Here is a 21,122-nt window from a genome sequence, read left to right on the forward strand (position 1 = left end):
CCGCCCACTAATATAGCATGAGCCACGCCTACTATTGTATACCCAAGATGGTGGCATAGAAACAGCTGTGTATAAAGTCTCTCCATTCTCTCACTTGTACCGCTACTGGCTCAGAATGAAGCTATGGATGCTCCTACTATTAACCACGCACCACACCACGCTACACTGGTAAGCTAACATGCAGAGTACACATATTTATATAAACGACACGTGTTTTATAATTAGTTTGTACATTTATTCCCACAGCTCAGAGCACTCACTAGATGAGACCACGCCCATGACACACCCACTTAGTGTGCCGGTGTGCCCCGTGGGTTTCCTGGAGGTGCTCTCGTACTCACAAGAAGGGGAAGTCCCTAGCGAGGCAATAAGTGACGAAGAGGATGACTTGCCGTCATTTGCCGACTTTAAACAGAAAATGAGCAATCAAGGTGACATATTTAGAGAGTGTGAGGCATTATTTGATTATAGGCCTTGTGGTTGATTTAAAAGCACATACCCAATCTCTCTTATAATTATGCAAGTACATTGTAGGACACACACGCCCACACACCCACACACACGCCCACTCACACCCACACACACACGAAGGGGTGGAAGTACAAGAGGTTAAGCCCAGCTCTGGACTACCTGTCACCAGAAACTATGCCTCTATAGAGTGTGGGGCAAAGGTCATCGAAACGAATGCAAATGCAAGAGTAAGTCATTGCGTGTACAATTATGGTATCTTTGAGTGCTTAAGTTCTGGTTATCCAATTTCAATATTTGTAGTTTTCTAAAAGCTTAGAAAAAACTCTTTCAGATGATGTTTTTAAATCAAGCTTACAGTAAATGATAAGTTAGTTATGGCCGTTCAATCTTACACTACAGAATCCTTCGGCCATTCTGAACTCTAATAAAGATGAGTATCTGATCAACGATTGTTCCTCTCCCATACACTTTGTGGTGGAGCTATGTGAGCTTATCTACGTGCGTACCATAGTGGTCGCCAGCCTTGAACTGTTCTCATCCATTCCAAAGAGCTTCAGAGTGTTCGCCACTACTGAGAGGTGGGCGGTGTGGGTGTGGGGAGGTGGTGGGCAGTGTGGGGAGTAGTAGTGGGCGGTGGGAAGAATAGAACTTCTACTCTTCCATTCTGAACAGTGGAGGTTGGGTATTAATTTTATTCAACTGATCACTTGTATCAGTGTGTGCATTTGTGCATTGCTTGTGTAGTGATCCTTACCACACACATAATTTAATATTTCAAATGTTTAGTTAATGATCTTTACCGCATGTTGATTGTCACAGCAGGTACGATACCGAGGAGGATTCTGATTGGTCGTGCATTGGAACATTCCGACCCGCTAACGAGAGGAGTGAGCAATCGTTTCCCCTTAGCAACGAAGACCCTATCTACGCCAAATACATCAAGGTAGTAATTTGTAATAATTTGCGTAATACGTAATACTCACTTTTCATTGGCTAACTAGAGCTAGCAATATTACGTCATTAAAATATTATATCCTCAAGCAATCTATAGTTACCGGGAAGCGTGACCTACATACAACTGGGGATTTTTCTAAATAATCAGGCTGTTTCAAAACTTGAGTTGCAAACATCAAATTTGGTACATTTGTAATCTAGTATCTCCTGAATATATTTTTTCCCGCCCACACACACACACACAGGTGGTGATGGACTCACACTATGGCCTGGAGCGGCTTTGTCCTATAAACACATTCAAGGTCCTCGGAGCCTCTATGATTGAAGTGTACGAAGCATCACAACAGGAAGTGGGTGTGGCCTCACAACCCAGCATCATTGAGGGCACAGACGAAGGTATGTAACCACATGTCATTTTGTGTAGTCATAGCGATGTGAGAAACATTTTGTGAGCATCAAGCATAGTTTATGCGAACATTTCGAGTGTTGATTAATTCGCATATCAAAACCTAAATTATTACTAGTAAATACACACGATCCTTGCCAGAACGCAATAGTTAGATCGCAAAGGGTAATTTTTCTGCTGATTTGGAAGATTTTTCACTCGCAAAATATGCATGTGCATGCATCATAGGAACTTGTTTTTGTTTTCATATTTCTATAAACACAGCTAATTTGTCTAGTTTGCAAATCTGTTACAATGTATTAATTGGCTAATAATTTGCGGTCGTAAATTATTAAATTATTCTGTCTCTGTTTTCAAACTATTTGTTTAACTGTAGAGTGGTTGCTATGGTTTCCTTTGTGTGTGTGGGGGGTAATTGACTGCGGCTGCAATGTTGTATGATACTTGATCCTGATTGGTGGTGCCAATAGAAGCTTACTACATGAGCACTCTCACCTTACAGCTCGGACACACACATTAGTAAATTTGAATATTTGAATTGTCGTCCATTTTCAATTGTCATTGCCTCTATTATGTAGTAAACTATTGCCTAAGAGGTGGTTGTTTTCTGTCTAGAGGTGGTTAGTACCAACCACCACCACCGACCAGTGTGGGCACATCCCTGCAGTATATATAGGGAGTGCTAGACTGTACACTGGGGCCACGCACACACACACACACACACACACACGCACACACGGTCAATACTAGCCTATACGCTGACCATACCTGTATATTACCTATTGACGCTGTCATTATCTGTACCAGTAATTGTTTGTCTGTGTGCGCTTGAACTATTGTGTGCATTCAGTGCGATAAGTAACATGCCCATTGTTGCTAATGGCTGTATTGTAGAGACCTATTAGTGATACTGACTAGCTGTGTCCTCATGCACTGGCAAGTGTTCCATTTTCTCCATTAAACACAATTCATACAAAAAAGCAAGCTGTACTCATTTGACATTTGTATATATAGTATGTGTTTAGGAAAGTTCCTTCACTTGTCCAATATTCTACAAAAATGCAGGAAGCTACGTGTAGGAAACATGAGTATACAGCTTGCTTTCTTTGGGCTGTGTTCTGGCAGCCTTTGTGATATTCTACTGGTCGGCTTGTTTGGTGCATGTGACTGATGTTGGTATGTATAACCACATCCGCCATTAGCTTTGAAGTTGTTTCAATGAGACCCTACAAGTGCAACTTGTGTGGACTGGCTAGACATTTGGCGCAGGATGGAATTTAAAACATCTCACTTAAGTTCGAATTTTGAATTTTAAAAACTTAGTTCGGCGGCTTAATGCCAAGTAAGGGAATAAGTAGTTCCCTTTCTATGTGTGTGTATAATAGCTGTGCCTCTGCACGTGTGTGTGTGTGTGGGTGTGTGAGTGTGGGTGGGTGGGTGTGTGTGTGTGTGTGTGTGTGTGTGTGTGTGCGTGCGTGTGTGTGTGGGTGTGTGTGTGTGGGTGTGTGGATGTGTGTGTGTGTGTGTGTGGGTGGGTGTGTGTGTGTGTGTGTGTGGGTGTGTGTGTGTGTGTGCGTATTTAACGTATATGATTATTATCAAACATAGTGGTTCATACCTCTAACCGCCTTGAGGGCTTTGATGTGGTGCCACGTCTTCCCTGTACTACTAGTCACGTAGTCTATGGCTGAGGGTTATGGTCAGTGGGGCAGCCATTAGCACACGGCCCATCTGCTCTCCCCGGCTATTACAAGGTTTTCAGTGTGACACTGCACGTCCTGTTTCTGTATGGCTACCCCATAGGAACCACCGTAAATACAATTTAAGCGATTTCTTAATTGGCCTGGTGTGGATTAGAGTTATTTTTATCTTTAAAAGAGCGTGTTTTTTCCCTCCAAACGGTGGTCCCCAGTACACTTAAGCTGTCTCTTTAGGGAGGTCAATAGTGATAGCATTGTAGGGACAGTGGTCTCAATAGAGAGGTGGTCTCTTTAGGGAGGTCAATAGTGATAGCATTGTAGGGACAGTGGTCTCAATAGAGAGGTGGTCTCTTTAGGGAGGTCAATAGTTAAAAAATTGTAGGGACAGTGGTCTCAATAGAGAGGTGGTCTCTTTAGGGAGGTCAATAGCTATAGCATTGTAGGGACAGTACTGAGTGGTCTCAATAGAGAGGTGGTCTCTTTAGGGAGGTCAATAGTATGAGCATTGTAGGGACAGTACTAAGATCCTGGGATGGGAATGGTTTGAATTGTGACAGGTTTCAGTATAGCAGATGTGTATGTGGTTATGTACGAGGAGGGTTCTGTTGTCATTGCTATTGACAACTGTATACATACACTTGGCTAATGGTTCTTGTGGTTCAGTGTTTGCCAATTTCATACTTCCCGTCTGTTTAGAGCTGTGACACTTCCAAGTGCTTGTATATCTTCTGTAACCGCAGAGCCCTGAGTGCCGGACATACATACACACACTGAGCAGCTGTTTGCAATGAAGCGGAACAAGGAGCACTCTGAGAAAATTATTAATTTGCGAGTGTTTTGAGCTGTGAAGGCTAAAACCACGCGATAGTGTCGTTTGTTTCCTTGGAAGCTGTGTACGTTAATTTAAAGATTTTTGATTGTCCATAACTTGAGTTTGGATGGTCTGATTCCATTATTTTATGATTTTCTGAAAGCTTAAAGTGAGCTCTTTAAAATATTAGGTTCAAATCAAAGTTTATTTTTGAGGCCGTTTTTGACAAAAAAGCGTGGGCTATAGGTGGGGGAAAAGTACAAAATTGGGTTCGATCAAAATTTTTGAGCTGAACATACCATCTGATAGAGTTTTTTCTGGGCTTTCAGAAAATTGTGAAATTATTGAAATTGGATCGCTGGAACTAAAGTTATGGCCGTTCAAAGAGTGAACTGTTAGTCCTCAATCAATCTGCCCCAATACATACAAGTGAATAGAAAGCAAAACCCCAGGTGAAATAACTGATCTTCTGACATCACAGACTTTCTATTTGTCCCCTCATTACTGGTACACACAATCCCTCAGGCTAGGGGGGGGGGGCAGGGAGCCATACACTAAGAGGTGGTTTTGATTGAAGGTGATTATGATAGTTCCCTTGTTTCCTGATGTGTCCTACGCTTGTTTGTAGTGCTTCAATACTTGATACTCTCACCACCTGGGCTCAATGAAACCATGCACCATTGTGTATCACATTACCCTCAGGCTAATTCACTTCCACTTAGTACACCTGTGATGATCAGTAGGTCATTGTGGGCCACCTCTGTATTGTACTCTGTCTTGATTAGACAAGCATACAATATACAGCTATATGATAGCTAACCTGCAATCCCACCTCAAGTTATGGACAATCAAAGTTAGCTCCGAAAACAGGCCTGATTTAGAAACACCCACTTACAATGTATGTATATTAGCCCACGCTCTTTGTCAGAAAATGGACAATTTTGATCCACTGATCTAACCATACCATAATGATATAGATGAAAGCATGAGATTTCCACACTAGCTGCCACTGAACTCAGCTGTGCTTGCAGCAAGTGTCTAGCACGTGGGGGAATGTCAACATGTTGTCACTACCAGTGACCATAATTCCTTATCGGGCATTCTAATATGACCGCAGCTCATCAGCCACCTACGCCATTGCAGACTATATAGACTGCTTGCCCAAATGATAGACTACCTTTGTATCGTATGTACTACTACTGCAATATTTTGCGAGCATCATTATTATTATGTGAAATGTGTTACGTGAAGTGAATGTGAAATGTGCTATTAATGGCTTCGCAAAAAGAAAATTGCATACTGGTTCTTGTATGACATCACGATCCTTACCAGCGTCAGAATTACAGTATTAATAGTTTGCTCTCCACTAGCTAGTAGGTGGACAGCCGTGTGCAGCCATGAGCTATTTAATGAACAACAGTGCCATTGTGGTGATCGTTACTTGAATGTTTTTATTCCACATTGTGTAGAAACCATTTCTTGTTAGTTTAGCCGCTTTTGATTGGTTATCTTGGACCCTAGTAACAGCAAGACCGACCTAAACATTTGTACCATGAGAGCTAAACACACAAACTGAGATTCCACTCATTGTGTTATGAATGAAGATAGTCTATGGTATGACTCTAATGTTGTCTTTGCCTGTTTCAATACCATGTAGCTGTGCACTTTTATATAATTAGTTTAAAAGTGTGCGATTGTATTTGTTGTGTGGTTGCTATGGTAGTGACATCATGTGTTTACAAGTTGGACCAATGACATCACTCCCTCCGCTACTAGTCTGCTGTCTAGCCGGGCCATGAATTACTTATGATGAATGACTAATCACAATCACCTTCTCTGCTGTGAATAGACTAATGAGCATACCTTCATTGTGTAGACCTTTTAGGGACAACTGAACCAAGCCACCTGCCACAAGATGATGGTTGGGGGGGGGGGGGTCACATGCTGAACCAAGCCACCTGCCACAAGATGATGGTGGGGGGGTCACATGTTTAACCATTGCAGCTTCACTCGATTACGGCCCCAATTGGTGTGCTCTATAGTGGGTGTTTTTTCTAATCAGGCCTGTTATCCATGCAAATGTCCAATTTCAAATGTATGCATGTACAGTGCAAATTTTCGTATGAACTACCCAATTTTTATTTTAAATATTCGTACAGCTCAGAATGGTGACATATTGAACCTATTAATTTTACAGTTTGTAATTTTTTGGATGAGGCTCTACGATACAAAAATGTCCACCATACGAAAATACGAAAATAACCCGCTGTACGATAATTTCGTGTATTTAAACTAGTTATTCGTACTTTTGTGAGCTCAACTACAGTTGTATACATCCAGCTGTCACTGTTGCCCCCGGCGATACATAGCGTAGTAAACACGTCGTACATTATCTAGTGTTGTGGGGTCAACAGAAGCACTGGCAGTATCATTCAAACATTTGAAATGGCTACTCATATATTGCCCGTACACACTGAGAGCCCGTATATAAAGGAAGCCATCTTAACAACATCCGGTACACATCGAGTCATTGTAGCCGCTCCATTCAGTACATGAGAAAGCCTGTGTTTATATTGTAGTGGCCAGCAGACATACGTATGTACATGTGTGGGTGTAGTGTGTGTGGGTGTGTGTGTGTGTGTGTGCATGTGTACTGATTTGCGTACATGTATAATTATAGCACTGGCGGATAATTGGAGAGGCCATATACACCATGCAAGGTATAACACTGAGGGATAATTGGAGAGGCCATATATACACCATGCAAGGTACCACATAAGAGGCTCCTACAAGTTATAGGTTACATAATTGACCCATTGACAGCCCACCAGCAGAGACTAGGCATTAGCCTGCCATTGATGTGGCTTGCTCGTGAAACCATTGCCTACCACCATCTGTCCCTAGCCAGCCAGACCATTGGATGTGGTTATACCCAGTCTGTCTGAGGGAAGTTTGACAGCCTGTTGATGTACCCCCACTGTGTTTTGTGGTGCTCTAAAGCCACTAGAATGGACCTCCATTAAATTCAAATCAGGACTGCTAATGTGAAGGGAAACTTCCTAGATACATGTACTGTATACATGTCATGTGATCCTCGTGTCAAGTAATAGCCTGCATGCTTAAACCAACTACATTCATAAGATATGCCAACGATTGTTGTTTTGCACAAACCATGAATATCAACTATCTACATGTGCCTCCCTTGACACGCTGTGACTGCTGTTTTAATTAAATTACCGCCACAAATCTCTGGAATTGGACCTACATGACTGTAAAGGAGTGACCCCATTACCCTCCTCCTACATAATAGCATTTGTATAATTAGAGGCATAATTAAAAAGTTTTGTTATGGGGCACATTCTTCGCCTTGTTACGTCTCCACCCTCTCATTGCTGGCCACCTGTTGTACAGATCCACCCACTGATCACGCCACCTGCTGGCCATTATCACACACAATCTCTGTTTCAGCTGTGTCCATTTCATCCCCTAAATTATCCAAACACTTATAATAACTTTTGAGATTTTGTACCTATACTTACGTCCACTGAAGGTAGGCAGGCTCTAGTACATTAATACTTACCCATGCAACCTATAAGGTCTCTTGAACGGCCATTACAATTATTATTATTCTTGTGTACATACTTGTCTGGCCTATTATATACAATGTAGTTTTTAAGAAAATTGTTCATGCTTCAGTCCTGCTAGCTACGTGTAAGCTAAGCGCTCCAAGGTAGCATGAAAATGACCAAATTTGTCTACTTTCACCACTAAAATATCCAAAATACTGAAGACTGGCTTACCTAACGTTATTATCATTTTTTGTGTGCATACATGTACGTACTTGTTAGCCTATAGTAATAACGGTTCACCTCAGCTTATAAGGGTTACAAAGAAATGGGACCTAAGTATGCGGGTGGCCGGAATATAGAGCTGGCCGGGCGGCTTGTAGTCTAGTGTCTGCGGCCGGGTGTGTGGTGTGTGTGGGAAGTGGAGCCAGCTGCAGCAGGAATGCACATCTGTGCTAGCAACAATAGACCCCACGGTGCCTATCACCCAAGCAATGAATATCATTAAACCCATTCTGAATATCATTAACTATGCTCATGAATATTATTATGTCTCGACTGTGAATTTCCATGTAGCTATAAATAAATTTGTCTAAATAGAGCGATGCATTTGACAGGTATACGTGTGCACAAAGTATTTGTTTTACACTTAAATCTGTTCATTTTCATCACCTCGGGAAAACATTATCCATTTCCACATCTGTTTTCCATGTCACTAAAGGTGATGATATTGTTGGCACTATCTGACAACATCTGTTGTAGCACTTTCATGAGTAACTGCTCTAAAGTTGTGAGATAATACATTCTATATAGACGTATAGTTCTGGTTAGCGTGGCCTTCATTTGCATGAGGTTGAGTATTACATGTACTAACACAATTATGGTAGGTATAATATAATTATGTAAATATGGTTTTAATGTGCAACTGCGTTTTAAGTAAATTTTGTTACATGCCTTTTTAGATTAGCTATATAGAAGCTTCATACAGACAGTCTGTGCTAGGTATGTAGAAGCTTCATACAGACAGTCTGTACTAGGTATGTAGAAGCTTTTAATCTGCAACTAGTCTAATATTTCGTGCTTTTAAGTAACTTATTAGTTTGATCACATACTACAAGATCTTATTGCGGTACTTTTGTGCTTGTTGTACATACAACCCCGTCAGTCATGTGCTCCTGATATGGCTATAGTGGCCTATGTAAGGTCCATCCCCTGAAGCTACCATTGTGTCCATCCCCTGAAGCTACCATTGTGTCCATCCCCTGAGCTAGGTGGTGGCCCATTGTGTCCAGGTGGCCAATATGAGTGGAGCTACTAGTCACAGCTATATATAGCGTGTAACACTTGTCAGTCCACAAATGAAGGCAGCGTATTCCCTATGGACTATATACAATAGAGGGTTGTTCACACACACACACACACTGTACAGCTAGTCTGTTAGATAATTGGACGACCTTTTTTGCTGTATATGTAGTACAATTATGCAAGTAGGCATACTAAAGCACGAGCAGAATTTTAAGTTAGACTATATTATTTTAGTTATGATTAGTTTCCAGCTGTTGGTTGACTGGGGAGGTGGTTGCCAAGACGATACAGCACACACACCCTGCATTTGTTGATGTGTTCTATACCGGACATTATGTCTACCGCACACACACACACGCCCACACACACACACACACATACACACACACACACACACACACACACACACACACACACACACACACACACACACACACACACACACACAGGAGAGAGATTGCTTGGTCTAACAGACGGAGAGGCTACTGGCTCTGAGTACAACGGGACCTTACTGAGCGCAGCTAAAGGTACACCTACATACAGCACAGTACACTCTGAGTCGTCTCTTTCTGTTGGCCCGATCTCAGATCCTATATTTAGCTCATAAATGTATAACTTTCCCCCACTTCAATTAATAATTATATCTTACTGGTGATCATTTTATTGCATTGCAGTCTCACTTCTTAGTGATGAGTATACAACACATTGACGGGTTCCTACATAAATTGCTCAGTTGATTATTAATGTTTTAGTGTCTGTGAAATGTTGCTTGAATGTGAGGGATGGGCAGTTTGCTTGTGTAGGTGTGTGGCGTGCTTGGATACCAGCCAAACTGAGTGGCCTCAGCTGTTCAAAAATTGATTTTAGTAGCCTACCATATCTCTGACATGTGGGCTGGCCGGTGTGTGTAGCTGTGAGCAGACAACCTTCTGTATGACATCAAATCTGTACAGCTGTCTTTATCTGTTGCTGCCTGCATATGCAGTGTGGGTGTAAATGTACTGTCATTACACTCATTATTGTACTTGCTTAATTAAGCATTAACTGTTTAGTGCATGTGCGTGAAGGTCAAAGGTGAACGTCCAAGTATATGCTTACAATCTAAGGATAATTATACACAACAGTTTTGATTTGTCTTTGTCTCCAACCACGGCTCATTGCTTGAGTTGCTATCCAGACCTAGCCAGAATGGTGGTGGGAGGGTGTAGCTGGTATGCGGCCACCTGGTGTGTGTGTGTGTGTATCTCAAGTGTGTACATGTTTTGTGGTCTCATTGTTGGCAAACTAGCTAATTGCTCAGAGCGGTGGATTACCATACATACCTTGTCTGAGCTGATTGGCTCAAGTGGGTTATTTGTTAGAGGTTAAGGAAATATAAAAGGCCCTTTTATGAATAATCTCTGCCCTTGTAATTATTGTCTCACACACACACACACCCCCACACACACACACACACACACACACACAGATGCTGTTCTTCGGATGTTGGAGCAACCAATGGAATTTCTCGGCACTGTGATCAAACCTGACGGCAAATCGACCAACGGTGACCATGGCAACGACGAGAGCCCTAACAACGAAGATAGCGCTTCAACTTCAGATAAAAGTACAGAACTAACGAAAGAGAACAAAGCTCAACCAGATGATAAGGATCAGCTTGAAAGGTACACATGTACAGTGGAACCACCTCTATAACGGACACCTTGGGGGAAAGATGTTTTGACCCTTATACAGAGGTGGCCTTTGTTGAGAGGTTGTTTTATACACAAACTGTTCATTTGGGACCTGGCCTTTCTTCAGGGGTGGCCATTAAGAGTGTCCTCCCCCTCCCTCCCTCCCTCCCTCCCTCCCTCCCGACATGCATCAACACTTATTCAGAATAATTCCATTATTTGTAGGTGACATGTACTTCTTGTGTTTCTGAAATGGTTGATTCAAATTTAACTGTGCATACAAAGTACTGATTTAATAAATGAACTGAAAATGGGTAGTTCCAATTGAGCAAATGCTGCGCTAAGTGTTCACTGGGTACATTAGCGGGGCTTGCTGTTCAGCTGGTTTCAAGTCATGTGACCATCACAGGGGCTGTTAGAGGGGGGAGATTGGTGGTCAAATGTCGGCCCTATTAAAGGGAGGGGGAGGGTTTGGGCCTCAGGTAAATCTCATCTTTTGCAGCATGAGCATTGTAGCTGAAACATCACATTCTTTCTGTATAGTGGAAGAAAAATTCATAAAATAATTAATTGTCGTGAATAATTATACAGAATGATAACAATAAAGATGTGTCTATTTATAGTAAGGTATGCAACACAGGTGCAAGTGTGTCCCCTGCTAAGATGGAGCCAGTATCTAATGGGTGTTATATTCATAGTCTGTAGGCACAGGTAACAACATGTGCAGACTAAACATGTGCTATACACCCCTCACACAAACGCCTCACAAAATACACACCTGTTCGGTATTTGTTGGCTGTTGTAGTATCTTCTCCAGATATGCAATATAGGCAATAGTTTCCTCAATGAGAGCCAGCTGCAGGGAATAACACAAGCACACCTGTCACAACCGAGCACTAGGTCGTAGCTTAGGCAACACTTACAGAGCTAGTCTAACACTCTAGCTAACACAGTGTGAGCAAGCTGCTAGGTCCAACATGGCAGTTGATTTTTACCTCTGACACTGATTGCTGTTGGCTTGACGATGGCAGGAGATCCTTTAACACTGCAAAGCATTCTTCCTTAGAGTGTGATTTTGTGATTGCCTTGATTCTTGTTTGTGTTGCAGACTTTTTGCTAACTCCTCTCTCCTTTGCCATTCTCAATGGTTGGGCTCCTGAAATGCAATAAAACATTAAAAGTTAGTATTTATTATTTATTGCACAGGCTTGCATGCACTCAGCATGCATGCATTGATATGATGAAGTAGCTGGAGTAGCCATTACTATACCTGTAACTGTGGTGGCTGATTTGGGACTGCCTGGTCGACTAGTGGGACAAGCTCTGGTCATCATGGGAAAAATAAGAGGTCTCTTCAATTCTTGTATAGTAATTATGCAGTCTGCAAACTTGGTTTAATAGTTGCATTCGCAGATAGTTTTTATACTAGCTCTGCCTCTCTTGCGGCTATGGCCCACTCATCTGTGCATCCTGCTTACATTCCAATGTCAAGCTGTTGTCTTTCTCTGGACCACAATCATGAATATCATTAACTAGTAGTATGAATCTCATTATAACATAGCAGCTGTATCTGTGCAAACACACACACATATTGGAGATGTAATTGAGACATAAAACAATATTTGTATTGACTGTATTGCCACCTGTAGACATTTGTACACATGTGCACATACACTGTAGGGATATTGTTGACAACATACAATCAGCATACTGTTTGCAGCTGTCTCCCCACTGCCTCAGTGTGTGTGTGTGTGTGTGTGTGTGTCAGCTGCTGCTGCCTCTGTGTGTGCGTGTGTGTGTGTGTGTGTGTGTCAGCTGCTGCTGCCTCAGTGTGTGTGTGTGTGTGTGTGTGTGTGTGTGTGTGTGTGTGTGTGTGTGTGTCAGCTGCTGCTGCCTCAGTGTGTGCGTGTGTGTGTGTGTGTGTGTGTCAGCTGCTGCTGCCTCAGTGTGTGCGTGTGTATGTGTGTGTGTGTGTGTGTGTCAGCTGCTGCTGCCTCAGTGTGTGTGTGTGTGTGTGTCAGCTGCTGCTGCCTCTGTGTGTGTATCAGCTGTCCCCTCAGGCTGTTGTCCTTGTGTGTGTATCAGCTGTTCCCTCAGGCTATTGTCCTCATGTGTGTGTGGGTGTCAGCTGTTCCCTCAGGCTGTTGTCCTCATGTGTGTGTGGGTGTCAGCTGTTCCCTCAATGGCTGCTGCCCTTGTGTGTGTGTGTGGGGGGGGGGGGGTGGCCCCAAACAACTATTAAAGGTATAAACTAGCTAGCCCACAAGGCAACCTAGCGACTGGACTGAACATGTACCACATGTACATCATTCTCGTGTCTTCATTCTTTCATTTAATACATTCCCATGTTTAACTGTTGATGTGTATCACACACGTGCGGACTTGACAGGTTTCTGAGATTACAGTCTCGTTCTAGTGTTGTATTATCTTACAGTGTATCGTGTTTTGTTGTCTATCTTATTTCCAGTCTTCTCAGGTGTGAGCATATTATCATGTTACCATAATTAACACTAGAGTGTACCGTGCGTGAAAAACTTTTTTGCGAATAAGCCAAATCAGCAGAATTTGCTATATCTAACCTTTGCGTTACTCTGGCAACGATCTACATGTCATACAAGCACTGGTAAAATGGCAGTCACATCCAAGGAAAACAGCCTCCTTTCAGTAGCCTTTTTATTAATATATATTTTCGTGTGGCCCTGCCAATAAGCTACAATAATAGGCAAAATCACATCATTATGTTTTGATGCTCGCAACACATTCTGTAATACATACACACGTATGTTATAGCTGTGTAGGTGACCAGGTGTGCTAGCTATCATCAATGGTGGGAAGCATTGTCATCAGTCACACATTCTACTGAGTGTTTGTGTATACTAACGGTGATAGTTAGAGTTCACTGTACATTTTGTTTCAGTGCATGTTTTGGGGGGAGAATCTTCACATGTAGTCTTCCCAAATGCTTACTTGTGGGCACTTGAGAGGCTTCTAAGCTTTCCCAAACATTTGTGAGTGTGTGTAGGATCTACTAAAGTCCCTTTGTTACTGCATCTAATCCAATTATTATTTTGTTGTCTTAATTCATTCTGTAGTGTAGTACAAATTTAGAGTATTTCTAAACACAAAGGTAACAGGATTACAATCAGAGCCACTGTGAAAATGTCATCTTATAGCTGTACTTGAAAGCTGTAGCAAGCAAAGCCCTATATTTAGTTGGTATAATATGTATACCTAGCTGGCTACAATGTTCACAGTATACAGTAGAACCTCGATTATCCGGACACCTTGGTTCCAGAAGCTGGCCGGATAAGTGAATATGCCGGATAATCGAATAGATAAACCACGCCTTGATCCACCCACTTTATTGATGAACAGCAGTGCCACATGTTGTCTGCGCATGCGCAAAAGAAAAGCAGGCATGTCTCCATGGTAACAGCTGAAACGCGCATGCGCATTTGAGGGACACGCCCATTTTCTGAATTATGTAATCTGATTAAAAAGAAAACTGCCAAGCCGGATAATCGAGGTTCCGGATAATCGAGGGCCGGATAATCGAGGTTCTACTGTACCATGTACTGTACACCTGGCTAATAGCTTATCATTGAAACCTATATCACATGTCAAAAGCAATGCTCTGTCGATCACTGCAATTATCTTAAACTAGCATAATCATGTCGTGGGCTCTCATGTGAAAATATGTTCTTATGTCCCTAAAGGCATACAATGCTCCAATTTGTCAACAGCTGTTTCTTGGGAACTATCTATAAAGCCTAAATTGAAAATGTTGTGATTCTTATAAATAGATAGTTTATTAATCACACACCAGTCAATATAATTACTGTTTTGAATACTTTAGGGAAAGTGTGGCGGGCAATTCTCCAGAGGACAAGCAAGATGGTAACAAGGTGAGAGTGTGAAACAAATCACATTTATAGGAGTACTACCCACCCACCACACCCACACACACACCCACCCACACACACACACACACACCCACCCACCCACACACACCACTGAGCCATGTGAGGTGGTGGTTGTAGGGTGGTAGTAGCGTGGTGCCATTAGGCTCTGCTCTAATCTCTAGTGTGGTGTAGTATAATTGACCAGTGGAGTAGCTATAATCACCAGGCACATGCACATATGGTAGCCATGGATTCACTAGGTCCATCCACTATTAAAGCTTACTAGTGTGGTTTAGATACAATGGCAGGAGAGCATGCACACATACACATACACATGTAGTACACAAGCTTTTGGTGTAGCAATGTGATGGACTATTGCAGCTTTTAGGTTGATATACAATGGAAGCAGGTTATTGTGCCCCTTACTGACATAATTATGTCCAGTGGCCCTAGCAACAATGTCTGTGTCAACACGCAACCTCTAGTTCCTGTAGCCTAATGAACACCTGGCAGTCTATCTGTGATACGCCCCACTTGCTCTGACCTCCCCTCCGGCCGCTAAGTGCATTATGCTAGCCCGCAAGTGCCCATCTGATATATGGTGTAGTGCACAGGTTTCTGTTATCAGTGGCTAGTCATTATAATTATGATGGGCGGTATTACCACCATGTTTAGTGAGATCCAGCTTGTTCTCATGTCAGTGGCGTATAGTAATATGATTATATCAACGTGATGAGAGGTACAGTATAATTATGTCCATGGCTTTGTTTTGTTTTTGTGGTTATGACGATTATCCATTTTAGTCAAGTGTGTGCTGATATTGATATTATAATACATTACTTGCTGTGATTTGCAATTATGAATCTTATTTCTCAGAACATGGAACAAGACACTCCTCTCAGTGAAGTAAATGTGGAGGACATGTAAGTGTGTGTGTGTGTGTGTGTGTGTGTGTGTGTGTGTGTGTGTGTGTGTGTGTGTGTGTAGTGGTGGCAATATTAGATTAATCCCATTAGCATTTTTTTCAGCTAATGTACCAGCTCCACCCATTATTTTAATCTAATTAGCTAGATAGTTGAGGCAGCGGCTCTCCAGACACACAGACTTGTGGGCACGCACAGCTGGACCCAGTGGAGTATGTTGACTGTGTGCAACTGCTGTACAGAGCTATAAAATTCTACTTAATAAAGAAAAATATAGCCCACGCTTGTTTCTAGAAAATGGACAAGTTGGGCCCGAAAAAAATTGCTGAGCTCACCAACCACATTGTAGCACTACCATACAGCTACTAAATGCATATTTTAGTGGATTTTCCCAACACAAATAATGTATATTGTATAAGTGACATGGTTCTCATTTTTACGGCCTCAACAGAGAGGTGTTCTCTTTAGAATTAAGATCGATCAAAGCGGCTACCTCTAGATAAAGTAATGCTGCTGAATAGATTAGGTACATGTGCTCTAGTTACTCTAGTGTTCGTCAGTACAGCTGTTAATGTGGTCGGTGGCTGGTGGCTTTATCTCCCCAACCTGTCAAGCTCCACTGAACATCGGTCCACCTGCACCTGTTGTGTTTGTGTTCAATAGACCAGCCAAAAACTATCTGACACAGCCATCACCAAGCCATCACCACACAAATACTGAGTTCCATATGTCATAGCAATCCTCCAGTTGTGCCAAGAATTTTCCCTTTCAAAAAAATAGCCAATCTGTGTGTACTGGAATAATAGCACTCTCTGCCTGACTATTATAGCTGATTTTGACTGTTTTTCAACATAATTTTTGTACAGCCTAAGGATGGATAATTGATAATTATTATTAATGGCTGTGTGTATGAGATTTGTTGGTTTCACACACTTAGTTAATGATGGCCCAGGGCATTGCTTGTGGCTATGGTTATTTGTATGTAAACAAGGCTGCAAGTGCTTGCACACACTCCACCAGGTGTTTAGAGGCCATATAAGGTCTGCAGCTGGGCAGAGTGTGTGTGTCTGACCTTATGCCCCTTCTCAGAGCACCACTGTCTGGATGATTATGCATACCGTATAGCGCGAAATTTTCGAGGCACTTATATTTCGTGGATTGGCCTCTAAAAACCATTTCGTTGCACAATGTTCGCGGAATGACTGCTTACCGGAAGCCACGCCTTTAAATATTTGCACGATAGCAGGTAATTCTAATTAAAGAACAATTTTCGTGGACTTAATTTTCGTATAGAATTCTAACCCACGAAATCCGCGAAAATTAAGCCCCTCGAACATTTCGCGCTATACGGTATACCTCAACCACCTCTTAATTGTCTGACTCTTTAGTTCAGCTCACATTATAGCTGGCTTGTGGTGTGTGTGCCCCAGTGTGCCAGCATAGTTGTGGTGGGTGGCTGAATGGTTGTCACTATTTACAAGAGTTAATCACTCCCAGATGCTGTGTACTCAACTTTGTTCCCACTCTCAGTTCTGCAGGTGTACCTCCAGAAGGTGACAAAGATCAACTAGAGTCCGACACACCCCCTGCTTCAGACGACGACGAGGTTATAAAGGAGGTAACGACAACGTCTTCAGCAACTACCGACGAGTGCACAATAATTGAAGAATTATCATCCATTTATGACAATAATGAGCGATTGAATGAAGCCACACACGAGTTACTTGGACCGCCCACGCTGGGGGAATTCCCCACTGACCCCTTGGGACCTGGCGATGATGTAACAGGGAATTTCCCTAAAGGCGAACCTATAGGTCCCACCACAGAGGCGCCAGCAGGGGAATTCCCCACCCTGGAAGGGGAACCCCCTCATTTAGCTCCAAGCACTGTGCCTTTGGAAACTTTAGACTCAATAGTTGAGAACAGTCCACCAAGCGAACCTTCTGATACTTCACTGAGCAATGCTGTTACTGATAATACTACATTAACCCTCGAGTCTTCATTAACCCTCGAGTCTTCCAATAACAGTCAATCCTCATCTCCTCCCTTGAATAACTCTAATAGCACCAAAGGGTTAAACAATTCAATTGCCAACACGAGTAACCATAGCAGCGATGGAGGCAATAAAAATCGAAAGAACGAGTCATCGGAGACGGTTGTATCGACCAATGGGCAAGCAGCACCTCGAGATAAGGAAAAGTCCGTGTTTTTGAGACTGTCCAATCAGATTAAAGAACTGGAGATGAATATGACGTTGTTTAGTAGCTACCTCGACCAAATCAGCTCAGGGTGAGTGGGCGGATACAATTCTGTATAAAAATATTAATTTTGAACTTGTAATTATCATTCTATTTGAACTGTTCTTACACCACTTGTACTACTACGTGTGTGTGTGTGTGTGTGTGTGTGTGTTGGTTTATTACATTACAATGTAATTTGATTTTATGGTATTTTGTACAGTTTGAAGAGAAATAAGAACAAAACAGAAGAAGCTACTAAATCTCTGGACAGACGAATGACTGCTCTCAATGAAACATTGCAGCTGCTCAGAAATGAAGTGAGTAACTGTACAGTACCTTTATAGCTAGTGGAAGGAACTATAGCTGGGGCTTTATAGCTAGGAAGGTATAGGGATGGACATTTGTCCTTGTGGCAAGAGTCCATAATAGAGAGAGAGTATGCATAGTGCATCAGATGTATGTGGAAAGTAAGGTGACTTCCTGTCTGAAACGCGTGATCATAATGACAATTTGGTAAAACATTATTGCTGCCTTGAGGTAAGTGATGGCTCTGGGCGCTCTGATTGGTCAGTTACCAAGCAGGAATAACATCTGATGCTAGGTAACCTTGTACTCTCTTTATTTTATTACTCTTGCCTATGATGGAGGCTAGGCACTAATCACTATAGATTTGTGGATGGACATAAAGACTCACCAAACTGTGTCCTGGCTGGCCACTAAACTATGATGAGATTGATCTAACATGTGTCTTGTGGTGTAAGCCACTTGAGATACAACCATTAGTGGTATAGAGTACACATGTGTGGTGTGCTGCAGACAATCACTAGCCCGCTATGGTGCTCCCTGGAGACTGCCTTATGTGGTGTGTGGTGCACCTGGGGCCACAATGCCTCAGCCTAGTAACCTTGAGACAAATTAGGCCTTATCTCCTGCTTGTGGGGATTAGCAGTAGTAAGCCTTTTGTCCATTCCCTGGGTAGTTGATGCAGGTGTCTTTTGTGGTAAGCTCTGTTTTCAACCCTTAGCTGACCTATTGTGTGACTGTGTGTGTAGTATGTGTGTGTGTAGTGTAGTGTGTGTGTGACTGTGTGTGGGTGGGTGTGGGTGTGTGTGTGGGTGGGTGTAGAGAGCTTTTAGTCTGAGATAACGCTGACTAAGTGCACTAGAGAGTGTTGAAAATTGATTAGTGTTGTCTTAAGATTTGAAAGCACTTTAGAACGTTGGTTCGTGCTCTTCCCCGCAAGAGCTTTTAGTAGCCTTATACAGTAACCTTATACTCAACACTTGTAGGAGGCTAAGCAATTGATTCCATAAAACATTTTGTTGACATCTGATGTCTTTCAAGCTGCAGCAGCACCTGCTATTATTTGACTATACAGGTGGCGTGTGATGTCAGTGTTGTTTGTTCTCAGGCTTGTAACCTTATTAAGGATTGATGGTGTTTCTGAATCTTGTTTCAAATTAGCCATAGGGTTTTGTAACCTAAACAAGTCCAGGTGTGTGGAGTGGGATTATTTGAAAGGCCATAATGTAATTTAGAGTTGACCAGAGTAAAAGAATAAGTGGTTTGGGGGAGTCTATTGTTGTGGTCAGTTGTGGAATGATGGTGACATTGTTTCTGTGTCCAGCTGGTCCCTTGATGGTGGTCACACCTGCTGGCATTTCCTGTGCTAATTGATTGAGCTAACTTCCAAATGAGTTGTTCATTAGAATACCCAAAACAAGTCAGCCAGAGACTCAATAAAGCACCTGCCTCTAGTGTGTGTTGTGGTCCAGGTGGGGATTTGAAGCAGCCGCTATTTGCTTTTACCCACACACCTGTTCTTCAGCCCATTTGCTAACTTTCTCCAATCCCAAATCACCATAATTTTTGTTCTGGTGATCCAATTTCAATAAACACACACTATCAGATGGTATATTTAGCTCAAAATAATCGTTTTAAACGGGAAATTTGCCCTTTTCCCCACCTATAATGCATACCCATGGTTTCTTTATTAAATGTGCCATCTGAAAGAGATCACTTTAAGATTTCGGAAATCATTGACATTGGACCATCCAAACCCAAGTTATGGTTGTTTAAAGATTACCAGGGCTTAGAAAATAGTCTCTGTTCCTTGCTGCCTGGAATCGAGGCGACAGTTTATTCCAATAGTTAGTATGTATGATTATTATACACACACACACACACACGCACGCACACACACACACACACACACACACACACACTCATGCAGACTGAAGTCAAGGTGAACGTGCTTCATGATCTGAGCAGTAATATGCAAGCATTGACGGAGGCTGTGTTGAGTATCACCATGGAGATGTCTGCTGTGGATGATAAGGTACTCTATCCTAACCACCACCTGAAAGTATGTCACTCCCATACCATCTGATAACAATCATCAAGCTTCCTCACAACCACTTCTCACACACACACACACACACACAGATTCTTATATCTCTCTTTCTACTGGTTGGAATCCAGTCTCTCGTATTTATCGCTCTTCTTGTTATTTGTTGCCTCGTTCAAGCGTCCAATCAGAGAAGCCTCCAGCGTGAACTACAGTCCCTTCGTACTACGTTTGTTCAATTGCTGAGTCAGCAATCAACTACACAACAAAATGGCCGCATTAGCCCTCTAATATTGCTGAATCAGCAAACACAGAATTGTACATCACGAGTAGACGATGGACTGACTACTAGCGTGTCGTTGCCATCACTACACGAAAGGGGTGTGGTCCAGTTGACCCCTCCCCCACATGGCAATGATGGGGTAAGTGTGTACCATACAGCATCATTATGGTGTAATGTTATACACACAGTTAACTGTGTATTGTGTATGTTTGGTACAGGAGTGGAAAGTTGCTGACGGGAGAAACCGGAAGAAAATCAAACTAAAAAATAGATAAACAATTTTTGGGCTTACCTACGAAACTGTTATTATTTGATTTTATTCCACCATATAGTTATTGTCACCTACATTATCAATCATGAATTTGATCGTTTACCTCATAATAATTATGTTAGTTAATGATCTTTACCGCATGAGCACAAATTGCCTTCACATGTGTAGTGCAACATGTTTAGTTAATGATCTTTACCGCATGAGCCTACTCTAGAACCACGACTAGACTATAAGCCAGGCCATGGCTGGGGCTACTGTGCCTTGTATTCC

The 21,122-nt window shown here is 42.3% G+C and overlaps 2 protein-coding genes across 3 annotated transcripts; one reads left to right on the plus strand and one right to left on the minus strand.

Annotated features, from left to right (window-relative positions):
• Window positions 1-4: 4 nt before the first annotated feature.
• LOC135345613 (SUN domain-containing ossification factor-like) lies at window positions 5-20,965 on the plus strand. Of its 2 annotated transcripts, none has more exons than XM_064543033.1 (15): window positions 5-168; window positions 247-431; window positions 592-698; window positions 871-1,049; window positions 1,291-1,414; window positions 1,671-1,821; window positions 9,663-9,740; window positions 10,682-10,877; window positions 14,743-14,791; window positions 15,665-15,711; window positions 17,242-18,000; window positions 18,172-18,268; window positions 20,185-20,289; window positions 20,397-20,720; window positions 20,800-20,965. In XM_064543033.1, the coding sequence occupies exons 1-15, from the start codon at window positions 116-118 to the stop codon at window positions 20,854-20,856; spliced, it is 2,511 nt and encodes an 836-aa protein (XP_064399103.1). In that variant the 5' UTR covers window positions 5-115; the 3' UTR covers window positions 20,857-20,965. The 2 variants fall into 2 exon arrangements, with proteins under 2 accessions (XP_064399103.1, XP_064399104.1); XM_064543034.1 differs by having other exon boundaries at window positions 1,294-1,414.
• Window positions 11,084-12,316, minus strand: LOC135345655 (uncharacterized). Its single transcript, XM_064543086.1, has 4 exons — window positions 12,157-12,316; window positions 11,882-12,042; window positions 11,665-11,742; window positions 11,084-11,421 (listed from the first exon to the last, which is right to left on the minus strand). The coding sequence occupies exons 1-4, from the start codon at window positions 12,218-12,220 to the stop codon at window positions 11,365-11,367; spliced, it is 360 nt and encodes a 119-aa protein (XP_064399156.1). The 5' UTR covers window positions 12,221-12,316; the 3' UTR covers window positions 11,084-11,364.
• Window positions 20,966-21,122: the final 157 nt, after the last annotated feature.

This window comes from Halichondria panicea, chromosome 12 (assembly GCF_963675165.1).
Source record: "Halichondria panicea chromosome 12, odHalPani1.1, whole genome shotgun sequence".
Classification (NCBI taxonomy): Eukaryota; Metazoa; Porifera; class Demospongiae; order Suberitida; family Halichondriidae; genus Halichondria; species Halichondria panicea.

Bases quoted from the DNA above. Each gene is read 5' to 3' on its own strand.
- LOC135345655 (XM_064543086.1), bottom strand. From the start codon at position 12,220: ATGATGACCAGAGCTTGTCCCACTAGTCGACCAGGCAGTCCCAAATCA. The intron at 12,043-12,156 runs GTATAGTAATGG...ATTGCATTTCAG, and splicing joins ATCAGCCACCACAGTTACAG to GAGCCCAACCATTGAGAATG. The intron at 11,422-11,664 runs GTGTGTATTTTG...TCCACTATACAG, and splicing joins AGCCAACAAATACCGAACAG to AAAGAATGTGATGTTTCAGC.
- LOC135345613 (XM_064543033.1), top strand. From the start codon at position 116: ATGAAGCTATGGATGCTCCTACTATTAACCACGCACCACACCACGCTA. The intron at 1,050-1,290 runs GTGGGCGGTGTG...TGATTGTCACAG, and splicing joins GTGTTCGCCACTACTGAGAG to CAGGTACGATACCGAGGAGG. The intron at 20,290-20,396 runs GTACTCTATCCT...ACACACACACAG, and splicing joins TGTCTGCTGTGGATGATAAG to ATTCTTATATCTCTCTTTCT.